At 37.3% G+C, this 23,333-nt stretch overlaps 1 protein-coding gene across 5 annotated transcripts in view; it reads right to left on the bottom strand.

Annotated features, from left to right (window-relative positions):
• The window catches only part of LOC126248704 (ecdysone-induced protein 74EF-like), a 737,945-nt gene that overhangs the window by 439,102 nt on the left and 275,510 nt on the right, over nt 1–23,333 (bottom strand). For all 5 annotated transcript variants that reach the window (XM_049949991.1, XM_049949993.1, XM_049949990.1 and 2 more), the window contains 3 exons: nt 17,568–17,701; nt 14,593–14,763; nt 6,761–6,878 (listed from right to left, as the gene is read on the bottom strand). In XM_049949991.1, coding sequence (XP_049805948.1) covers nt 6,761–6,878; nt 14,593–14,763; nt 17,568–17,642 — 364 coding nt within the window. In that variant the 5' untranslated portion in view covers nt 17,643–17,701. The remainder of the gene's footprint in view (nt 1–6,760; nt 6,879–14,592; nt 14,764–17,567; nt 17,702–23,333) is intronic.

Below are 23,333 nucleotides of genomic sequence, written 5' to 3'. Positions count from 1 at the left end.
TTTTGCACAGAGCACAACTTAATCATAGCTAACACTTGGTTTAAGAATCATGATAGAAGGTTGTACACATGGAAGAACCCTGGAGATACTAAAAGGTATCAGATAGATTATATAATGGTAAGACAGAGATTTAGGAACCAGGTTTTAAATTGTAAGACATTTCCAGGGGCAGATGTGGACTCTGACCACAATCTATTGGTTATGACCTGTAGATTAAAACTGAAGAAACTGCAAAAAGGTGGGAATTTAAGGAGATGGGACCTGGATAAACTGAAAGAACCAGAGGTTGTACAAAGTTTCAGGGAGAGCATAAGGGAACAATTGACAGGAATGGGGTAAAGAAATACAGTAGAAGAAGAATGGGTAGCTTTGAGGGATGAAGTAGTGAAGGCAGCAGAGGATCAAGTAGGTAAAAAGACAAGGGCTAGTAGAAATCCTTGGGTAACAGAAGAAATATTGAATTTAATTGATGAAAGGAGAAAATATAAAAATGCAGTAAATGAAGCAGGCAAAAAGGAATACAAACGTCTCAAAAATGAGATCGACAGGAAGTGCAAAATGGCTAAGCAGGGATGGCTAGAGGACAAATGTGAGGATGTAGAGGCTTATCTCACTAGGGGTAAGATAGATACTGCCTACAGGAAAATTAAAGAGACCTTTGGAGATAAGAGAACCACTTGTATGAACATCATGAGCTCAGATGGAAACCCAGTTCTAAGCAAAGAAGGGAAAGCAGAAAGGTGGAAGGTGGAAGGAGTATATAGAGGGTCTATACAAGGGTGATGTACTTGAGGACAATATTATGGAAATGGAAGAGGATGTAGATGAAGATGAAATGGGAGATACGATACTGCGTGAAGAGTTTGACAGAGCACTGAAAGACCTGAGTCGAAACAAGGCCCCCGGAGTAGACAACATTCCATTGGAACTACTGACGGCCTTGGGAGAGCCAGTCCTGACAAAACTCTACCATCTGGTGAGCAAGATGTATGAAACAGGCGAAATACCCTCAGACTTCAAGAAGAATATAATAATTCCAATCCCAAAGAAATCAGGTGTTGACAGATGTGAGAATTACAGAACAATCAGTTTAATAAGCCACAGCTGCAAAATACTAACACGAATTCTTTACAGACGAATGGAAAAACTAGTAGAAGCCGACCTCGGGGAAGATCAGTTTGGATTCCGTAGAAATGTTGGAACACGTGAGGCAATACTGACCTTACGACTTATCTTAGAAGAAAGATTAAGGAAAGGCAAACCTACGTTTCTAGCATTTGTAGACTTAGAGAAAGCTTTTGACAATGTTAACTGGAATACTCTCTTTCAAATTCTAAAGGTGGCAGGGGTAAAATACAGGGAGCGAAAGGCTATTTACAATTTGTACAGAAACCAGATGGCAGTTATAAGAGTCGAGGGACATGAAAGGCAAGCAGTGGTTGGGAAGGGAGTAAGACAGGGTTGTAGCCTCTCCCCGATGTCATTCAATCTGTATATTGAGCAAGCAGTAAAGGAAACAAAAGAAAAATTTCGGAGTAGGTATTAAAATCCATGGAGAAGAAATAAAAACTTTGAGGTTCGCCGATGACATTGTAATTCTGTCAGAGACAGCAAAGGACTTGGAAGAGCAGTTGAACGGAATGGATGGTGTCTTGAAGGGAGGATATAAGATGAACATCAACAAAAGCAAAACAAGGATAATGGAATGTAGTCGAATTAAGTTGGGTGATGTTGAGGGTATTAGATTAGGAAATGAGACACTTAAAGTAGTAAAGGAGTTTTGCTATTTGGGGAGCAAAATAACTGATGATGGTCAAAGTAGAGAGGATATAAAATGTAGACCGGCAATGGCAAGGAAAGCGTTTCTGAAGAAGAGAAATTTGTTAACATCGAGTATAGATTTAAGTGTCAGGAAGTCTTTTCTGAAAGTATTTGTATGGAGTGTAGCCATGTATGGAAGTGAAACATGGACGATAAATAGTTTGGACAAGAAGAGAATAGAAGCTTTCGAAATGTGGTGCTACAGAAGAATGCTGAAGATTAGATGGATAGATCACATAACTAATGAGGAGGTACTGAATAGGATTGGGGAGAAGAGGAGTTTGTGGCACAACTTGACCAGAAGAAGGGATCGGTTGGTAGGACATGTTCTGAGGCATCAAGGGATCACCAATTTAGTATTGGAGGGCAGTGTGGAGGGTAAAAATCGTAGGGGGAGACCAAGAGATGCATACACTAAGCAGATTCAGAAGGATGTAGGTTGCAGTAGGTACTGGGAGATGAAGAAGCTTGCACAGGGTAGAGTAGCATGGAGAGCTGCATCAAACCAGTCTCAGGACTGAAGACCACAACAACAACAGATAATCTAGATATAGATAATCTGAACAAGCAGAAGTTATAGAGACACAAGCCTATATGGTGGTAAACAGAATGTCAGAACATGATGCATAGTTAGTCACATTATTCAACATAAGAGAGAATGGTCCAATCTGACATATCAAGGGTACGCTGAAATTTTCCACACAGGAAGAATGCACCAAAAGAAATGCACTGTCAAAATTTTAGCTGCTAAGGTGGATTGCAAGTGTTTGAAAAAAAAGTTAAAGCTTCACATTTTTGCCACATGAAGAATTACTTGTAATGGGGGTTTGTACAGCCCTTCTTGCCTAGTGCGTAATGAGCAAATAAGCAGACACAGCTATTACATGAGGACACAGTGCCACACAGTGCAAAGTGCAATGTGTACACCCATGTATTTTAAGCACTTAAACCCTAATTAACATGTCTCACATCATTAATTTTTTTGAATAACTTTCAGTTAATATCAACAGCTAAACTCTTGCAGATTTCTTACACAAGGGACTAGCCGAGAAAAGAAAATCAAGGCAGTGTATGATGTTACATTACAGATAATTTGTTGACATTAAGTATTTTATAACAATTCCTGTAGCACAGTCCTTATGATAATTTTTGAATAATGTACATTTTGCTAACAATGAAACAGTTCCTTGTTTATTCCCTGTAATTCTCAGAAAAATGAAAATAAGCATTTTCCTTACATCAGGCACACTTGACAAAATATTAATGCATTCAGGCACTCCACAGAAATTACTAGTTTTATTTATACAGAACTGGAATGGAGTAAGAGATGGTCATGGAAGTTGTTCTGCATATTGTGCTGTGTACCAGGCAGACATGATAAAATTTGTAAAATGTGCTGATGCAAACTGACAATGCATAAATGACTGAAGTTCTACAATACTCTTCCACTGATAAACCTGAAGTGACATAGAGCTATCAGAAATTATATTGTCCAACAATTTTCTGAAAAATGCTTTACACACTTGCAAAATTGTTTTATCAAGAGGTTGAATCACACAATTAGTTCCAGATGGAATCTGAATTATATTAGTAGTCTTTTTGTCTTCCTCCTAAAGACAGAAGTGTCATTATGTCCAGTCCAAGAGTCCAACAAAAGCACTGAGTTATTTTGTGCAAGTGATAAGAAGGCGTTTGAGATGTGACATCAAAAATTACTCTTTCCCATGTTCTACAGATTTTGCTATGTAGATTACAAGGTTTTTGCAAGCAAACATTCATTTTTTTAAAATTTTTGCTCTAATTTGCCTTGATGTTCTTCAGGTCAGAGACAAAGCTGCAGAAATAGTGATCCAGTGATACTTATCAGTGGCATCATTGTATATGAATGTGTTGTAGTGTTCACTGACTACAAAATTGTTGAGGCTTTCGTGGCCACTGACTGCACAAGAAACTCTGTCTTTTTTTCACTTGAAATGGTAATGTGCAGTTTGAATGCAGGTATGCAGCTCTTGCACAAAACCTGATTGATTGGTTTTATGCATAGTATTTTAGGAGAAAACAAGAAACTTAATTTTCATGTCAGCTGTGGGTTCCTCTATGGTATTCACAAAAATGTAGGAAAAGACAGATTGCTATTTACCATAAAGAAGACATGTTAAGTTTCAGATAGACATGTATTACCTGTTAATGACATGTTGACTTGAGGTAAACTTCATAATTTCTCAACTTTCTTTTTGCATAATTTCCTGAATCTGTTTTATCAGATTGAAAAAGCCTGAAAATCAATATGTTCATCTCACTGGTAATTCAGAGTGCCCTATCTCATAGACATCCCTTGGTAACAGTGCATTGACACCACAAGCAGTTCAAAATGTTTCAAGTAGTTTTTCTTTTACTCTTTTGAGAGTTTCATTTTGGTGCAACTGTAACCACGAGATTATAGTACCTCACAGGGGAACGATAATCGATGCCTAGTAAGCAAAGAGAGAAATCAAAGAAAGCTTTGCTGATGGATTTAAGTACCAGTACTCATAAGGTGGGACTAAAGAAAGTAAGATTTATCTTTGCTTTCATCAATATTTTTGCTACAACAATTTATTTATATTTTCTGGATGAGTACTCAACATATATATTGATAACGTGAATTCAGATAGATTGTTGCTCATCACACAGAGGAAGGGTTGAGCAGCAAACAGGCCTCAGTGCCCAGAGAAAAAAAAGGGACCATGTGTGTCTTTTGGTCAAGTGAGTATCAAATTAAAGAAATGGCTAGTAATGTTACTGAGAAAGCTGTGTTTCTTATGCTAATTTTCTTCATTTTGTTTTTTAGTAGATGAAAAAAGGATCCTTTCTAATACTGCCTCATTGCCATTTTAAGCTACAATGAAAGATACAGGACAGGAAAACGACATTTTAGCCTTTGAAAAGGAGTGTATTAACAATCCAGGTTTACAGTGAAAGACATTTGATGATGAGGGTACAGACAAAGCAGCAATTAGAATTCTGCTTTCAGGTACTTTCATCAAAGAGGTTAAAATCTTCAGCTGCTCAACAGTTTTGTAATACATGGTAGTTAACACAAAATATAGAAAGCAAGCAAAAATATTAAACAATATTTCCCACTCATTAAAGTTTACTTCCACAAGTTAGAAGAAATTTTTAATGTGTTTCCACTACCATTTTCTGTTGACATGCACAATGTGGAAAATAAATTACAGTTAGAACTACTAGATTCCTGTTAGGACTTTCTTTAGCCTAAATTTCCTTGGCTTCACAACCTTACAGCTATGGTTATGTCTACCTTCATATTCATGAACAGGTGTGCCTTCTGTTGATTCATATAAAGCATAAATATAAAAGTTATAAACTGAGTACAGTTAAATGCTCTTTTTCTTACACTGGTAACTTGTGTAAAATTACCATGCATGCTTACACATCTATAAGCCTTGTGGGTGAGTGTGGTATGGCAGAAAGTTTCAAAGGTTAAGAGTTGTGAATCATGCAATTTAAATGAACGGAAAATACAAGATAGAAGGAAAATATTTATTTGATAATAAATCATTACTCACTGAATAGAGCCTCTACAATATCCCTATCACACGTCCCTTCTGGAACCAACACTCTGAAGAAAGAATTTGCCTAAAAGATCAGCTAGTAGTAATCCTGTAGTTTTGTTTGACAAGAAGGCCTTTTCTGTGCAATCTATAGCAATAAATAAAATAGCCTCAGGCTGAGTTACAGTGTTATAAGCTTAACTGCATGATCAGTTTTGAAACTTCATGTCTCATTTTCATATGTACCTGAGCACATATTTTTTTTAAAAATCTTTTTTTAAACGCTATGTATGTCAGTAGATATGCAACATAATGTACATTTCTTGTATGCTAACCATTCTACCTGTCTTAAAGTTGGGTTTGAGATCTGTGCTACATCCTAATATATGGGAAATATAATTATTAATAGCCAATGCCAACACTAATTCAACAGTATTTTCTGTCTTTAAATGTTAATGTAATTCCACAATGTTATCACTCAGTTTCCAGGATATAATGGCGCTTTGGGTCAGAAAAGATAGTGGTTGTGAATATAGGAACTACTACATTCTCGACATATTCCCACGGGAGAATATTAAATATATTCACTTTTCAAACGTATAACCTTTGAGGATACATAGTTAAACCCCAGTGTACTTCTTCAATTAATATTTACTAATGGTCAGTATAAAGGCTGTTGTCGGTGTCATACCATTTTTTTTTACAATGTTTAATGACACAAACATTGAAATACAGTAAATATAATTCAACTAGTATTGGCGTGTGTCATGAAGACCTGTAACTTAACCTTAGGACAGGTAGAGTGATTAGCTTACAGTGTTACTCTACAAGAGATGTATATTATGTTGTATATGCATTGATGCATGTATTCTTAAAAAAAACAGTTTTTACTGTGTGCACAGATACATCTGAGGATGAGGAGTGAAGTCTCGGAACCAAACATGCAATAAAGCTTTTAACACCATAACTGCAGCCTGCAGCTATTTTATTTATTGTTACTAATATATGTGACTGCATTCCCACCTTCTACTATGATCAATAGTGAAGACAGTGGTCTGTACTCACACAGGTGTCATAATGTATAGAATTTCATTTCTTAATGCAAGATACAGTTTAAGTGTTAATTCAGAACTGATTATTAGTTTATGTAAACTAATTTATAATGAAAATGTGGTATGAAGCAAACTGCAAATTTGGCCTTGAATTAATAATTTTTATAGTTATATTTACAAAATGTTAATGACTTTCATGCCATTGCAAAATTAAATTTGTTTATGCTCTAGCTTTAAGTCCAAGGTTAAGTCACATAATGCTTCACATCAATGCTTGTACAATGATCTTCTGTTGTGTGAACAAACAGTCAACTGGTCTGAATGTAAACAAACCTGCAAGCAGTGGGTTTGCAGCAATAATGTTCATCTTACGCGCAACTGCACTTTTGTTTGCGTTACTAGAATTGACTGGTTCTGCAGAACCCGGGGACACGTTGTTGTTGTTTTCTTCCTACAAAAGATAAAATAGCATAATTTAAATAAGACATGAATGGCTGTAAAATGAGCACTAGTGAACTAAGATTTTAAAATTGAGTAAGATATTGACAATAATTAAATTTATAGTGAAAGTCTTTACATAATGTGTTACGTGTTTGACATATACACACACATAATTCCAGATACAGGCTTTAAGCACATGACTCAAAATAACAAGTAATAAACTACATTAATGTATAAAATGTATATCTTAGAATTCTGAGTCCCTGTGATATAAACATGAACCAAAGAACAGATAAATCACCTAAATAATATATGTGTGAAAAAAGGCAGAAATATAGATGAAATTCATAACATATCTTAAATATACCAGAAAAGTGTAACACTGAATGTAAGTCACAATAATATTGTAGAAGTATCAAGCATTCGGTGAGAAATTTTATGCAGTAATCAGTGCCTGCAAGTATACTACAAAAATATATTTTCCTTGTGCAGATAGATCAAAATTAACAGTGCTTTGTTCAAGAAATAATGTAATCCTGTGTTAATTATAACTTTTTCCATCCACGATGAAATTGTTAAAAAAATATGATAGCAGCACTTGGAATGTATGTTAGTAATGGCATTAAGGAAGGCAGATATGAAAGATTCAAAGACTCTAGAAAATTATAAGTTAGGAATAAATATTCCTTGAAGAAAAAAAAAAAACACATATAAAACACGAACATACACAACATAGATGCATTTCAAGTTTGATATGCTCTGGTGGATAAAATGACCTTACATGATATTGAACCAGCTTTCTGATTAAACTGAGGAGTTACTGGCCTGTAGAAATATGGACATCATTCTTAAGGAGGAGAAATTTTCAGTTATGAAAGTAGATTTAGATGTACCCCAAGAGATTATTATAGTATCATTAGTCTTCAAAATATTGGTAAACACCATGGTGGACAATATCAGAAGTTCCATGTGGCTGTTCATGGATGATGCTATTGTGCGTAGGAAAGCTTCAGTGACAGAAAATAATTAAAAACTGCAGGAAGGAACGAGTATTATTGACACTTGGAGAAAAAAAAAAAGTAATTTAATATGTGAAAAGAGAAAGATGGACCAGTTTTTGGTTCATTACATGATTGGTAACCAATCTCTGGGAACAGTCAGAACAAAGGAGAATGCATCTAGAACAATATAAAATGGAGCAAACAAAATTAATTATAGGGAATTCTGGCTGAGTTTGAATGAAGCAATAATCACCAATGAAACAGGTTACTTGCATAACCCTGACCTGACAATTGTCGAGTACTCTTTGGCAATCTGGGACCCATACTAGATAGCGGGGTGGACAAAAATACATAAACACCAAAACCACAACATGTTATGATGCTTAATACGATGTAGAAAAACTGTTGGCATTCAAGTAAGTTTCCAGTCATCTCTGAATGGATAAATATCAATTTTCAAGGGAATCTTTACCATTCCAGCTGCAAAATAGTAGCAAGTTCAGGTAACAATCGTTGAGGTGGATAATGATTGTGCACACTTCTCTCTAAAGTAGACCACAAAGCTACAATAATATTGAGATCTGGTGACTATGGTGGCAAAGGGAGATGGGACAATTCATCTTCATGCCCACAAAGCCAGTCCTGTCATCTTGGAACACAGCATCACCACTGGGGAACAAACACTGTACATAGGATAGATCCGATCATCCAAAAATGTCACATAATCCTTGGCAGTAATCCAACATAGTGGAGTAACTGTGGGGCCCATGGAATACCATGATATGGCAGCCCAAATCACCACCAAACACACAACTGGTTTCACTCTTGGGACGTACACTTGGCCAGAAGTTGGAAACAGGATTACAAAAAGACTCATCTGACCAAATGGCCTTCTTCCATTGTTCCATACTCCATGTTTCATGGCTTCAGCATCACGTTTTCCTGTTACATGCATTTATATTACTGATGTATGATTTTAGAATTCCAGCGTGCCCTGTAATTCCCAACATCTGGAGCACCCTTACAGTTGTTATGGTACTGACAGGGTTTGCAAATATGATGTTCAGTTCTGCTGTGACTTTTTCAGCTGTTGTGTTCTTTTTTTGTGACAGTCATCTTATTGACCATCTGTCACAATCATTCAACACACACTTTTGTCCACATCCTGAATTAGGAGCTGATATTTTTCTGCTTTCCCTATACATGGTATAAATTGCCTTTTGAAACACAAAACACTTGAGCTCCATTGGTTACAGAAGCACCCACTGTACAAGCACCAACAAGTTACCCATGTTCAAATTCACGTAGCTCTGACATAAAATACTCACAACTACACAGAATACTGTTCTAACCCTGACTGACACTTGGAATGAATTGAGGCCATTGCACAGGTGCTGTTCATGGACAAATACAACATTCACAATCTACAGGCTTGGCTAGCACCTGCATTTATGTTCAAGCATGCATTTCTTGTGGTGTCTCCGTATTTCTGTCCAAACGCTGTAGGATGTTACAGGTACATTATTATGAAATGCCTATCACACACCACACACCATGAGGCAGTTGGTACAGGGGTGTCTAAATGTGACATAAGAGACTATCATAATATTTACAAAATCAATAAAAGTCCACAGCTGGACAAATGAGATTTTAATTACATTAAAATTACTCTTATTTTACTGGTTAGAGTATCATTAAAAGGGACTATGAATTCTTGAGTAAAGATCTGATCACTACCACCCTGTTCAACAGAATTAGGGGAACAAGTGTATGAACATCCAGTATGTTAAATCTACTTTGTTACAGGCAGTACCTATGGTCTTATTGCATGGCTTGAGATCTTTGCTATCAATGTAGGCAACAATTAAAATCATTCACCATCTTCTGACTGTGTTATGCATTACAGTGTCAGGTGACCCCACTGAAGAAAGTGAGTACTGGCGTCCAAGTGTTCCCTAATGAGATACAAAGATGGCAGTTTTCATTTTTGAATGTTGAATTCAACCAATCACATGCAAGGCAACATCTTAATGCAGTTCAAGTTGCAAGTTCAGTTTGTTTCATCTACAAAGGATGGACTTTCAGTCATGCTGCTGCAGATGCCAATGCCTCTCCATAGGTTGTTGATATGCTACAGGGAGACAGGTCAGTACATAAGGCAAGTTTGACAATATCACTGACACCTTGTAGCACCACATCTGGCCTCTCTGCACTGCAGAATTATATGGATAAAGCCAGAACACTGCAAGACAATGTCAGAAGGGCCACTCGAGCCATGTGTCTGATGAGATTGTAATGGACAGGTTCCGAGAAAGGACCTTATGACTGAGACGTCCTGTTCAAGTACCCTGCTTCAAATGACAAAATCTTGCAACTTGCCTTCAGTTCTGCCATTTACAACTTTGTCACTGACCAAACGAGTTATTCACAGACGAGTCCAGATACGCTCAAATATCTGTGTGTGTGTGTGTGTGTGTGTGTGTGTGTGTGTGTGTGTGTGTGTGTGTGTGTGTGTGTGCACGCAGAGATCTGTGGTGAGTAATGACTGCCAAATGTTGCCACGAAAACTGAGACATTTCTGAGGTTCTTTGATGTTGTGGGGAGGCTTCAGTGTTAACAGCCATATGAATTTGTCATTGCCCATGATCACCTTACTGCCAGCCAGTACATTGAACAGATACTGTTAAACCATGTTGTGGCTGCTACACACTGTGGTGGCCCTGAATTCCTTCTAATACTATGTGGCAGGCATCAGCAGGGATGTTTTATGAAGCATAGACATTGAAGTAATGCGATGGCCAGTGATAAGTGCCCATTGTGCATAAACATGTCAGTTCTTTTTACGTAAACAATCAAGAGCATGATGATGCTTTGTTGTGTATTTAATTTGTGAAAAATAAAGGTATAATTTGGTAACAGTCTTCAATTATTGCTCAGTGGAGTATGGCAGATGTTCAAAGTCAATCTCCCCTAACTCTTTCAAGCAGTGTGTGCTTATAAGGAGAGATGGAAACATAAATAGAGAAGTTACCATTCCATTTCATACATGGTTAATGAGAATGGAAATATGAATAATAATACAGTCATGGTTGAAAGTGTTCAAAATTTCATAGATCTGTAAGATAACAGAACAAAAGTGAGTATAAAATATTCTCAAAAAAACACAAAAGGTTAAACATAAATTTGTATGAAAAGAAACACAGATTTTCTCTTTATAATTATAAACACACACTCATACAATGGAAAGAATGTGCAGAAAATAGAAATGGAGAGCATTTTATGTTCAGAAGTATACATACAGCACATATTAATATCAATGTTAAACATACATACACAAACCCTTGTTATTGTAGCATATGTGTGGTGAAATTGAAAGAGAATTGCAGTATAGAATGTCCTCTGAATTTAAAAGATTAAGTTAAACTTTTATACTATGGAAGGGGGCTGGTAGTAGAATTAAAATACCTTTGGGAATGGTGACCCCATCATAAAAATAGCCTATATATAGGTACAATTGGTTCTCTGTAAAAACTGGAAAAATATCATATCAGCCCTGATACACCACTGCCTGGATAAACGGCACTGGAGAGGAAGGAAGGACTACTATGATTCAAGATACAGGATAACAATAATTAATAGTGAAACTGGGACTGGTGAAAGTGTATTATAATGGAATCAAAAATATTGAGTAAAATGGATCTGCAAATGAACTGTTTGCAAGATAACTGCAAGTGTGTTATTACCAGCTGCTATTGACTCCAGAATTAAATATTGAACTATTAAGTACAAATGTATTTGAAACGTAAACTTTTCATTTAAGGTACATCTAACTGGGCTCAAATATCACCCTTCGCCCATGTTTGGGGAATGTGGTAGATGCATGACAGGGCACTGACCAATTTTGATCCTTTTGTAAGGCAACATCTAATGCATCAATATGGTCCTAGATGGATTGGTCGAGCAGGGTCTATGCATTAGCTTCCAAGATCACTTGACCTGAATCCTCTGGATTTTACTTTGTCAGATCATCTCGGCACTTCCATTTGATGTGATTGAAGAACTGCAGCAGTGATTTCTACAGTTTTGGAAATATGTGCAAGACAATCTGGGGTATTTGAAGAATCTGTTGCTCACCACAGAGACAAATGCAGTATTGCATCTAAATGTGAGGATGGCACATGGAACATTTCCTTTAACAGGGATGAATGTACAGCAAATTGTGACATGTAATATGCTGAGGCAGTATTGTATTTCTTATTAAGGTAGGCCGTGGGTAAAATTAGAGCTCCATAAGATGGAAACTTAATTCATATGTTTACATTTCATATACATTTTTGCTAAGTACGACAATATTTCACACTAAAATCAGTGGTAGCTTTTACCTCTACAGTCATGAATGATTCATTTGCAGTCCCATGTCTACTGGAAATGTTTTGCTTCTACTGTCATATGCTTTCATCCATGTCAGTTTTTGTCATTAATTATCATACAGCCTGTATATGTTTGAAATGATAGAGTTTGTATCTAAAAAGATATTATTAAATTTTTACCTCAAACTATATTTCCTTTACAAGGCATTTTTTTTTATAAACTTAGTCAAAATTTATCCTTGATTTGACAAATTATAAAACTTATTTCTCTCTGAGATTAAAAATCATACCTTATAATTCCTGTGTTCACACCATATGTCATCCTAATATTGTTTCTATAAAAGATCTAAGAGATCAATGTTGTGCAGAAGTAAGACAATGGACTTATATTCAGATGGACAGTAGTTCAAATCCCCATTGAGTCAGCCACATTTAGTTTTTCTCAGATTTCCCTAAACTGTTTAAGACAAATACTGGAATGGTAATTTTGGAGACCATGACAAATTTTCTTTTCCATCCTTCCCTAGTTTGAACTTCTGGTCTATCTTTAATAATCATCTATCAGCAGGACACTAAAGCCTATTTTCCTCTTTTACAGAAGTATATTAATTTTATATTTTTATTAGTACACACTTATACATATTGTCATACTAAGCATATTCCTGCATCACCAGCTCTCCTCTAGGTACCACTTTAAAGTCCATGAGAGAGGGTAATTCACATTGTGGCCCACACTGAGAACTCTTCCACTCTAAATTATGAAGAATGCAATAGGAAATAATAGTGTGTGCTACTCTATACAAGAAGTAATTAATAATTCCCACAGTAGCAAAATAAAAAGTGTGTAGGTTATTCTGAACTTCATTACAGAGGAGCCCCTGGTAGCTGAGTGGTCAGCATCACGGAATGTCATGCTTAATGGCCCGGGTTTGATTCCTGGCTGGGTCGGAGATTTTCTCCACTCACGGACTGGGTGTTGTGTTGTCCTTATCATCATCCTTTCATCCCCATTGACACGCAAGTCGCCAAAGTGGTGTCAACTCGAAAGACTTGCACCAGGCAAATGAATCATTCATGACTGTAGAGGTAAAAGCTACCACTGATTTTAGTGTGAAATATTGTCCTATGGCCCTAGCCACATGACATTTCCATTTCCATTATAAAGGAAGTGTTTCTCAAGATTTTGCAAGAGATATTTACTTGATATCTGATAGTTTTCTTTGAGCTGTATCTGAGCTCTTATTGTGAGTATATAGATTTTTCTCTTTGCACAAGAATGTTTGTTGTTATGAAACTTTCTGGCAGCTTAAAAAGTTCTGTTTACTGAATGAGCTAGCAAGGCATGCCAGGCAGCTCACATCACAACTTCAAACTATCAGTACCTACCCCTACTTTCCAAACTCCTTACAAGCTCTTGGTCACATTTTGTTGGACTAGCATTCCAGTGAGAGTCTAAGTTCGATTCCCAATTCAATTCATAATTTTTATCAGCCAGGAAATTTTTCTGTACTTGTTTGATATACTAGCAGCTGCATGCAAATGAGAGTGTAGTATCCATTGCTGGTGTAGTAATTAAACAGGCATCCCTCAAGGTGCAACATGGTGAGGGTATAATGCAAACATTGTTAACTACTTTTGTTCACAATAATGCAAAACCCCTGCACCATTAACCTCTTGTTAGACATAGAGCATGATTCTTTCATGTGTGTAAAATGCATATTTGAACCATCAGATGCTTTTATTTTGGATCCAAATGTCTACTGGTTTCAGTCCTGGACTATCTTCATAGATAAGAGTTAAAATGGTTTACATCACCATATCGCACCAGTCATTACTTAAAATGTATAGCACATGACATGAATGTAAATATATGACAAGACTTTACAAGCAAACATACAAATACTAAATGTATACAGAGCAACTGACGGTTCAAATATGCATTTTATACATTACTTATCAGCTGATGACAATCACCTTCCAAAAATTTTTCATGTGTATTTCTGTTACAAAGAATACGGGAAATATGCTGAAAGGCAACTGAATACCATTTGAGTGCTAACTTATATCAAAAGTTGAGACTAATTTATACTCATGTAAATTATATTAATGCTGTTGCATATTTCTGCATACACTGTTCCTTCAGGCATAGACTGAGAATGACATAGCCAACATATCATGTTAAAGTAATTAGTTTGGAAAAGATTTATCAAATATGAAATATCAAAGAGAAACAAGTAAATACACACTATTATGTTTATACATTTCATGGCTTTAGTCTGCTATGCCAACAATGCTTTACACATGTAGACATGTAATGGTACATCCAGATAAAGTACAGTGCTAATTACATTACCTTGTCAACAAAGTCGGGGAAGAATGTATCCAACTCAAATGTTGTGTCTCCCAATTGCTTGAACAGATCATCATCTACCTCCTCCTCAAATTCTCCTACCAGTCCTGAGAGATCCTGCTGTGACAGCTCACCCAGGCCAGTCCCCCCTCCTTCCTGCTGATTTCCAGAATCCTACATCAAACACAAATTATTGACTGTTAGCTGTATACAAGTAAAACCAGTTTTATCTGGAGAAACCAACACACATTCTAAATTCGCTTTTTTTTTAATTATTTCTACATTTTACTTTGTGTTGTACTTTCAAAATTGTACAGTATTTACAATTTATTTATACAGCAGGAGAGCATCTGGAATGAGCTCATGCAACATGTTACATTAGTGCCACATGTAATTCATTTTCAACAAGAAGCCAGATTTATTCATATAGTTTTGCTAGTTTGATAATACACAAAATGATGCAGACACAAAACTTACCCTCTCACATGGAAATTAAAATGTGTTTCTTTCAATAGCTTATTCATTATTTCTCTTCTATATGTCCTTACAAATGTTTCCACAAAGTTTCATTGTCCTACATTTACTCATTCTTGATGGGGGATCTCTCAAATAGTGAAAGTTTAATTATAACCACCATATATATACACTAATAATATTGGAGGATAATGATTACTCATCTACGGTATATTGTAGGCCCATTTTAATATGCATATTATTTCCTACAATAATTTCAGAGATTTTCCTTTCCAAAAATTGGATGAACAAATGATTTACAGTAGTAGTTGCTGATAAGACTCGCTATTAAGGTATTTTTAGTAATTTAAAAAAAAAATAACATTTGGCAAGACTATAAGATGACTGACCTGTAAATAAGTGGTATTATAAAATCAATAGACGGAGAAGTCTGGCAAGACCAAAGGGAAGCTGGACTAAAGCTTGAAAAAGGGAAAGACAGCTATCTGATTTCTAAAGTGCAGAAGAAGAAGAAGAAGAATGGTTTCAGAAAGTTAGATCATACCACTGGGTACTGGATGACATGAGCTCAGCCCATTATTATAAAAGCATTTTCTTGTATAAAATTGGATCAGTAGACTGTACTGTCCAGATATAGGAAAACTGACATAATATTTCATGAACTGCCTCAGTCTATCAACTGTTCCTCTTATATACTAGGCTTTAAAGATAGCAGGAGTGCATCTATAATACCCTTATGAGATACTACACATTAATGATGAATTCATTTCACATCCAGCAACAAACCAAATTTATTCATGTAGTTTTACTAGTTTAGTAATGCATTTAGAATTGAAACAAGCAACATATCATCACAAAATGTATGTAAATTGTGAGATATGACACATCATATCTATCATGGAAGGATGTTGAAATGACAGACACTATCCAAAAGGTTTATGAAATTATAGACATTGTCATGTTTGAGTCATTTCACATAAGGCACAATATTGTTCTATTGTAAAAGAGCTTCTGGAGGCTACACTGAAATTAGTATAAAGTAAGTTGTGGTATATCTGCTATAAAGCACATTTTGAGGTTGCAGCTAACTTAGGAAATAAATATTACTGAAAAAATGAAAGTAATGAGAATTATGACTAGAGTTTAGAGAAGTACAGCTATAAATATCAACTACAGTCCTACAGTATAGTTATTTGCGAATGAAGTTTATTGACAGCAATTCATTGATTTTTAGAGCAACAATGACATTTACTCATTAAATTGTACAGTAATAACTTATTGCAGTACTAATTGCAAGGTATGGAACACAGTCAAATTTTTTACCATTGTGCACACAGAGACAAAACACCTGAGAGACAATCATAATATTTTAAAATACTGATTAAATAATCTTCCTATATTATAGATGAAATGTTAAAAAATAAATAGTGAATTAATAACTTTTATGTGTCTCAGCTATTGTCATCATTATGTTTTTTACAAACTCTGTGTAGCTTTTGTGTAAACCACAGATCAAAAATCATTATGTTTGCAAATAATATGACCTATGGAACATGTAAACAAGTATTTAATCAATGTCTTTGTATAATTATGTTTTGAAAGACCTAAATACAAACTTATGTAAATAATACAAAGAATTTGTAGTTTCCCAGCTGACTGGTTAAGTATCACACTACAAATGCAAAGGTTACACATTTGATCTGAAACTATTAGGATTTTTCCAAACACCGTAACACTCTTTATGGAGACTGTTTCAGTATATGAAAAATATCTAGTTGTACTGTGATTTCTATTACATCCTAAGGTGCTTCTAGTGGCTCTACAGCTTAGTGGACAAGTGTCAGACTACAAACTTAAATGTCAAAGATTATGTCAGTCCTAGAATTTTTTTCTGTCACTTATCACATCTTTTACCATTGGGAATGATTTGTTAATGTGAAAAATGCCAAGTTACAACATTCTTTTGGGATCAAACAATCTTTGGTCCCCCTCCCCTCCTCCCCCCTCCCCAATGACTGGCTGGGTAAGTCAATAAAAAGGTGGGAGGAAGGCTACAGCATACCACCTGCAATAAGGCCTAATAAAAGACTATAGATTTTAATACACCCTTCATCTTGATAACAGATTTTGTCATAAAACTGGCAGTGATCCATTTTACAGGATATAACATGATTATGTTTTGATTTTTGAAATGGTAACTATGATATGTTACTTAATCCATGTAGTGAACACCCTGCATAAAACTGCTCATGAATGCTAATTAGGATTTTTCCTTGGTGTTTGAATCAGACTTTAATTAACCTTATAGTCATTCAGCTATACGGGCAGAATTTGAATTCTGAAAATCATTCTATTTAAATAGCTATAAAACATTTTAAACAGTGCTTCTACTTTGCTCATGTGGAAAATTTTGTGTGGCACAATATTGCCTTGTGAATCCTGCACAGAGTGTACTTTTAAGGGATGAAAAATGAAAAGCTGACTGGAAAGCAGAAGTCACTTGCCAAGCATTGTGACAGGTCCACCATCTTGCCGTCGTTGTCAGGGCACCACAGCAGGTCGTCGTCAATGAAAGGCATGCTTACAGCAGACTTGCTGACTGGCCGCGCCGCCGCAGCCACTAGGTTCCAAGAGCGACCTGCAATACAATACAAATCTTATCAGATTCAATAGATCCTATAGTAGGCACCTGTTTTCAATTAAGACAATCATAGGCCTGTAAAACGCTAGCTGTGTAAGTTCCTTACCTTTGAAAATCAGAACTGAGAGAAGAAGGGGCCATGATATTAGAAATTGAATAACATATTACATCAGCCAAACATTTGAATAGCAAAGGGAGAATCATTGAAGAGTCTCATTCAAAGGTTAGAACTGACTGCAGGAAACAGTTTTGCCAAGTTACCTATGGGCATTGTCTACATTTATCAACAATATTAATAGTGCAACTACTTACGCTACTATAACTAGTTATACAAAGAAATTCAACCTGACTAGCATAATGCTGTCTGAAACTGTGTGCAACTATTAAACATCTGATCTTTCAAAAACAGTCATGTTTTGCACACTGGCTCTTCAAAGAAGAACTTTAATAACAAACACTGACAAATAAAATAAAGTAAACTGACAGTTGTGAATCTTACAATGGAAAAATAACTGAAATGTTTCTGAATTAAGAAAATGTGTACAAAAGTATTACAGTAAAAAATGACTAACATTATCTAGAGACTATATATACGTAACCCTAGTAATTCCTGGACCCATAGTACACTATGTCCAGTCTGTGACAATGAGTGCCATTATGTTTTGTCAATGTCAAAATAGGAAATATGAAAATGCAAGTCACTTTGATTAATGTAAAATGCTCGGTCCCTAATTAATCAATTGTCATGGTGTACATTCCAGTTTGTACAGGGCATGATACTGTGGTAGTGATAAATACATAGGACTAGTGGATGGAACAGGATGAAACACAGCAATGAGGTGGTACTACACCATCCAACGTGACTCCAGCACAGGAAGGACACCAGTTTGTTTGTGGGGCCATAACAGACAACTCAGTTTTGTCCACAGCATTGGGTTTGCACTATAACAAGTGGGAACCTGTTTGGAATGGTTTATCGTTGGCTGCTTCAGTCTGGACTGCTGTCCATTCTCCAGAAATCATGAACATCCTGGAAAGCACTGTGTGCACATTAACACATCACTGGCATATTGACTGGCAAAATATAATGTTTCCACTTAAGCACAACGTACTACAATCATGGTCTCATACTTGTTAGATGCTACTGTGGTGACTGCAGTTTGGCAGCCAGTACTATTGAACAAAACAGTGCATAAGTACAAAGTGTGATGATTCGTAGAGTCACTGAAGACAATCTGTGATCTCAACTTCCACATACTGAGAATAATCTGAACAACTACACCTACATTAGTGAAGTTTTAAAGCTCGAGTCAGTGCCTCTCTTTCAGACATTCCACGTGCCCTATTTCAGTAGGACAGTACTGACCAAATTTAACCTAGAATGTGCAAGCCTTCATTGAAGAACGAAGGCTGCCAGTTCTCGCCTGGCTTGCAAGTAAATATGATATGTCATCAATCAAATATGTCAGGAATATTGTAGGTCAGCAACTTATTTGTTCTCTTCTCCAGGACACTTTGTGGATTCCTTTACCACCTGTGTATAGGAGAAATCCCCAGTGATATATCCACAGTCCCTTTGATTCCATGACTCTCTATTTAGGGGGTCAGGCTATTGCACGTGGGGCCTTCACACCATATTGAATTATACATGACAGAGAGCTTTTATAGTTCTGTAATCCTGATAATTTTTCCAGTAGTGTAAATCTAACCTATTACCAACAAAGGAAGTGTCCAGGCATCTCGGAGAGAACCAAAGCGATGTTGTTCGGGTAAGGAGGAGATACAGAGAGACAGGAAATGTCAGTGACATGCCTGGCTCAGGCCGCCCAAGGGCTACGACTCCAGTGTATGACTGCTACCTATGGATTATGGCTTGGAGGGACCCTGACAGCAACGCCACCATGTTGAATAATGCTTTTCGTGCAGCCATAGGACGTCGTGTCACGACTCAAACTGTGCGTAATAGGCTGCAAGATGCACAACTTCACTCCTGGCGTACATGCCGAGGTCCATCTTTGCAACCACGACACCACGCAGCGCGGTACAGATGGGCCCAACAACATGCCGAGTGGACCGCTCAGGATTGCCATCAAGTTGTCTTCACCGATGAGTGGCGCACATGCCTTCAACTAGATAATAGTCAGAGACGTGTTTGGAGGCAACCCTCTCAGGCTGAAAGCCTTGAACACACTATCCAGCGAGTGCAGCAAGGTGGAGGTTCCCTGATGTTTTGGGGTGGCATTATGTGGTGCCGACGTACGCCGCCGGTGGTCATGAAAGGCGCCGCAACGGCTGTACGATACGTGAATGCCATCCTCCGATTGATAGTGCAATGATGTTGACAGGATATTGGCGAGGCATTCGTCTGCATGGACGAAAATTCGCACCCCATCGTGCACATCTTGTGAATGAGTTCCTTGAGGATAACGACATCGCTCGACTAGAGTGGCCAGCATGTTCTGAAGACATGAACCCTATCGAACATGCCTGGGATAGGTTGAAAAGGGCTGTTTATGGACGACGTGACCCACCAACCACTCTGAGGGATCTACGCCGAATCGCCATTGAGGAGTAGGACAATCTGGACCAACAGTGTCTTGATGAACTTGTGGATAGTATGCCATGACGAATACACGCGCGCATCAATGCAACAGGACGTGCTACTGGTTATTAGAGGTAGCAGTGTGTACAGCAACATGGACCACCGTCTCTGAAGGTCTCGCTGTATAGTGGTACAACATGTAATATGTGTTTTTCGTGAGCAATAAAAAGGGTGGAAATGATATTTATGTTGATCTCTATTCCAATTTTCTGTACAGGTTCCGAAACTCTCGGAACCGAGGTGATGCAAAACTTTTTTTGATGTGTGTATATTTAAGTGTTAGGAAATCTTTTCTGAAGGTATTTATCTGGAATGTAAATTTGCTCGGAAGTGAAATGTGGATGATGAACAATACAGACAAGAAGGATTTTGCTACAGAAGAGTGCTGAGGAGGAGGTGGGTAACTTGACTGAAAGAAGGGAACGCTTGATAGCACAAATCATGTGGCATCAAGGAATCGCCTGCTTGTTAATTGAGGTGAGTGGGGGAGGGGCGTTAAAATTATAGAGGGAGACAACAGATTAACTAAAGTAAGCTGGTTTAAGTGCATGCATCTTGCAGCATTTATGCAGAGAGGCAGTACTTTGTACAGAATAGATTAGCATGGAGAGTTTGCATCAAACCAATGTTCGGCCTGAAGAACCCAACAGCGTTGAGAAGAGCATGTGAGTTTCTTGTGCTGGATTTTGTAAAGCTGGAAGAAGCTCCTTCAGCAATAAGAAAGCGCGAAATGCTTTCTTCCTAAACGTGGAAATTAATTTTAGGCACCAAACGAGGTAGCCCAGTAGTAAAACACGCCGAACTCGTATCCGAGACAACGACGGTTGAAATTTCTCCGTCCTGCTATCTAGATTTAGGTTTTCCGTGATTTCCCTAAATCTCTCCAGGCAAATGCTGGGATGATTCCTTCGTAAACGGTATGGCCGATCTCGCTCCCCCTCCCTACCGCAAACTTGTACTCCGTCTCTAAATGATCTCGTTGCTGATGGAGCGTTAAACTCCGTATCTTCCTTCCACCCTAATTTTAGGGTACATCTTTCATCACGAGAATATTATCTGGGCCGTGACAAACCGAAAGTTCTAAGGAAGACTGTGGAAGTATTTCGGAGTTTCTCGGTAGTGCGACCCTCTTCTGAACGAGCGATGTGGGCGTGAGACAAGGCCAGCCCAAGCGCTTCTCCGCTCGCTCGAATGTGGGTCACCGCCGTGCAGACTCATTGTTGGCGAGGTCCCTCCCTGCTGTAGCTCTGACCGAAGTCAACTCTTGCCGCTGTAGTTGCCTCCGCATGGGCGTGTGACCTCACGGTGTTTATCAACGGCGGCAGTTCTAAGGCTGTTTACGATTCTCCAGTTGAGCGTCACTTGGGATCAAAGATTAAGGGCTGATTGTGTAAACTTCGTTGACTGGACATTAATTTTGACCTTACTTCAGAAAATGAACCCAGTATATGAATTCGCTATGTTGTTAACACTTACAATGGATTAAACGAGCTTCGATTTTTATTTCAATTACAACAAAAAGCGCTTGGCAACACCGCTAAACGACTTTATACGCAAAAATGCAATATGGCGGCTGGTGCACTTAGCAGATATTTCGGTGGCGTATTAAAACACGACAGACCTGTATAAACGTGCTTAATAGGTAAAAATATTCGTGTAAAAGACAGAAAGTATGTATTGGATTTTTGTAAGTGCAAGATACAGTATAAAATGAAAAAAAAGTCTTGAACAGTAAAATTCCCAATTTTGGAGTGGCTACATGGGCGATGTGTCAGTGATAATATCGGGTATTGTGTTCATAGGAAACAAAAATGAAGAAGACTCTGAAGAAATTTGGTATCTGCGAAGAATCATAGCCACGTTTTATGACAAAATAAGTGGCTTGCAGAAAGAACTGCGCGAACTTGATCCTGGAAACGGTGAGTGGAAATTTGTACAAGGGAAAAAAATTAGAACTATGAACGTACAAATGGTAGAAAAAGAACGCTGTATCCTCTACAAAAAGCAGGGAGTAGTCTGCAGCGTAACAACAGAGAAGAAAGTCATATGACTACACAAATAGCTCAACAAAATGTCAAGAGGGTGCCAAGCGTAGTTCAGGAATGTGCAAGTGCCGAAAACAAATGTATAAAAAACAAACGAAAGTGTCCATGTTGCAATACTGACGTCATAAATGGTGAAAATGTGTCTATAAAAATAGCAATAGAGCAACTAAAACTTTTATATGTTTAGTAACAAAAAACAACAACTAAACCAGTAATGAAGTCCACAGAAACAGAAAGAGAGTTTACCTCAGAGCATTAAGAGAAACCAAACCCATGTACTTCAAGAAAACAACGGAAAGTTCACATACGATAGCAAATACTGTCTGTGCTTTCATAAATGCAGATATAATAGAAATAAGTAGTACAAACAATGGAAACATAATACTTACACCGCAAGGAAAGATTTTTCGGGCCCACATGAAGCCAGTTCCATTTTCAATGAAAATTACACCACTTCATGAAATGGAGAAAAGAACTGGTCTGAATATTGAAAATGCAATCCAGTTTTCACTAGCAAAAATTCTTCACAAATGGAACAAAAACAATGTACATATATGTCCTTGTCATTATGAATGATCAAACTGAAAACATCATCCGTAAATTTGGGAACACAGACCTGCATGATACAAGGAATTGCAATACAAGTGCTTGTCTGTATGGTATTGCAGTGACTGTTATTCTGATTACGATGGTAAGTTCCTTTGGACATGTATGCATGCATGCATGAATTCGAAATTGCGAATATGGATAACCATAACCGTATGGAATGACGCCAATGACAATTTGTGTCGGACCAGGACTCGAACCCGGATTTCCCGCTTAACGATTACAATTACGATGGAAAAGAACTGTGCATCGTAATCAGAATAACAGAGGCACTGCAATATAGTGTTTCTCTGCCGATACCGGGCAAGCGACTTTCAAGTACAAAGTCTGACCTGTACGGGAATATACATATGGGCGTACGAGTAGAGGTCGTAGA

Source organism: Schistocerca nitens, chromosome 3 (assembly GCF_023898315.1).
Source record: "Schistocerca nitens isolate TAMUIC-IGC-003100 chromosome 3, iqSchNite1.1, whole genome shotgun sequence".
Lineage (NCBI taxonomy): Eukaryota > Metazoa > Arthropoda > Insecta > Orthoptera > Acrididae > Schistocerca > Schistocerca nitens.
Note: the sequence above shows the minus strand (reverse complement) of the source record. Positions and strands in the feature narration are given on the sequence as shown.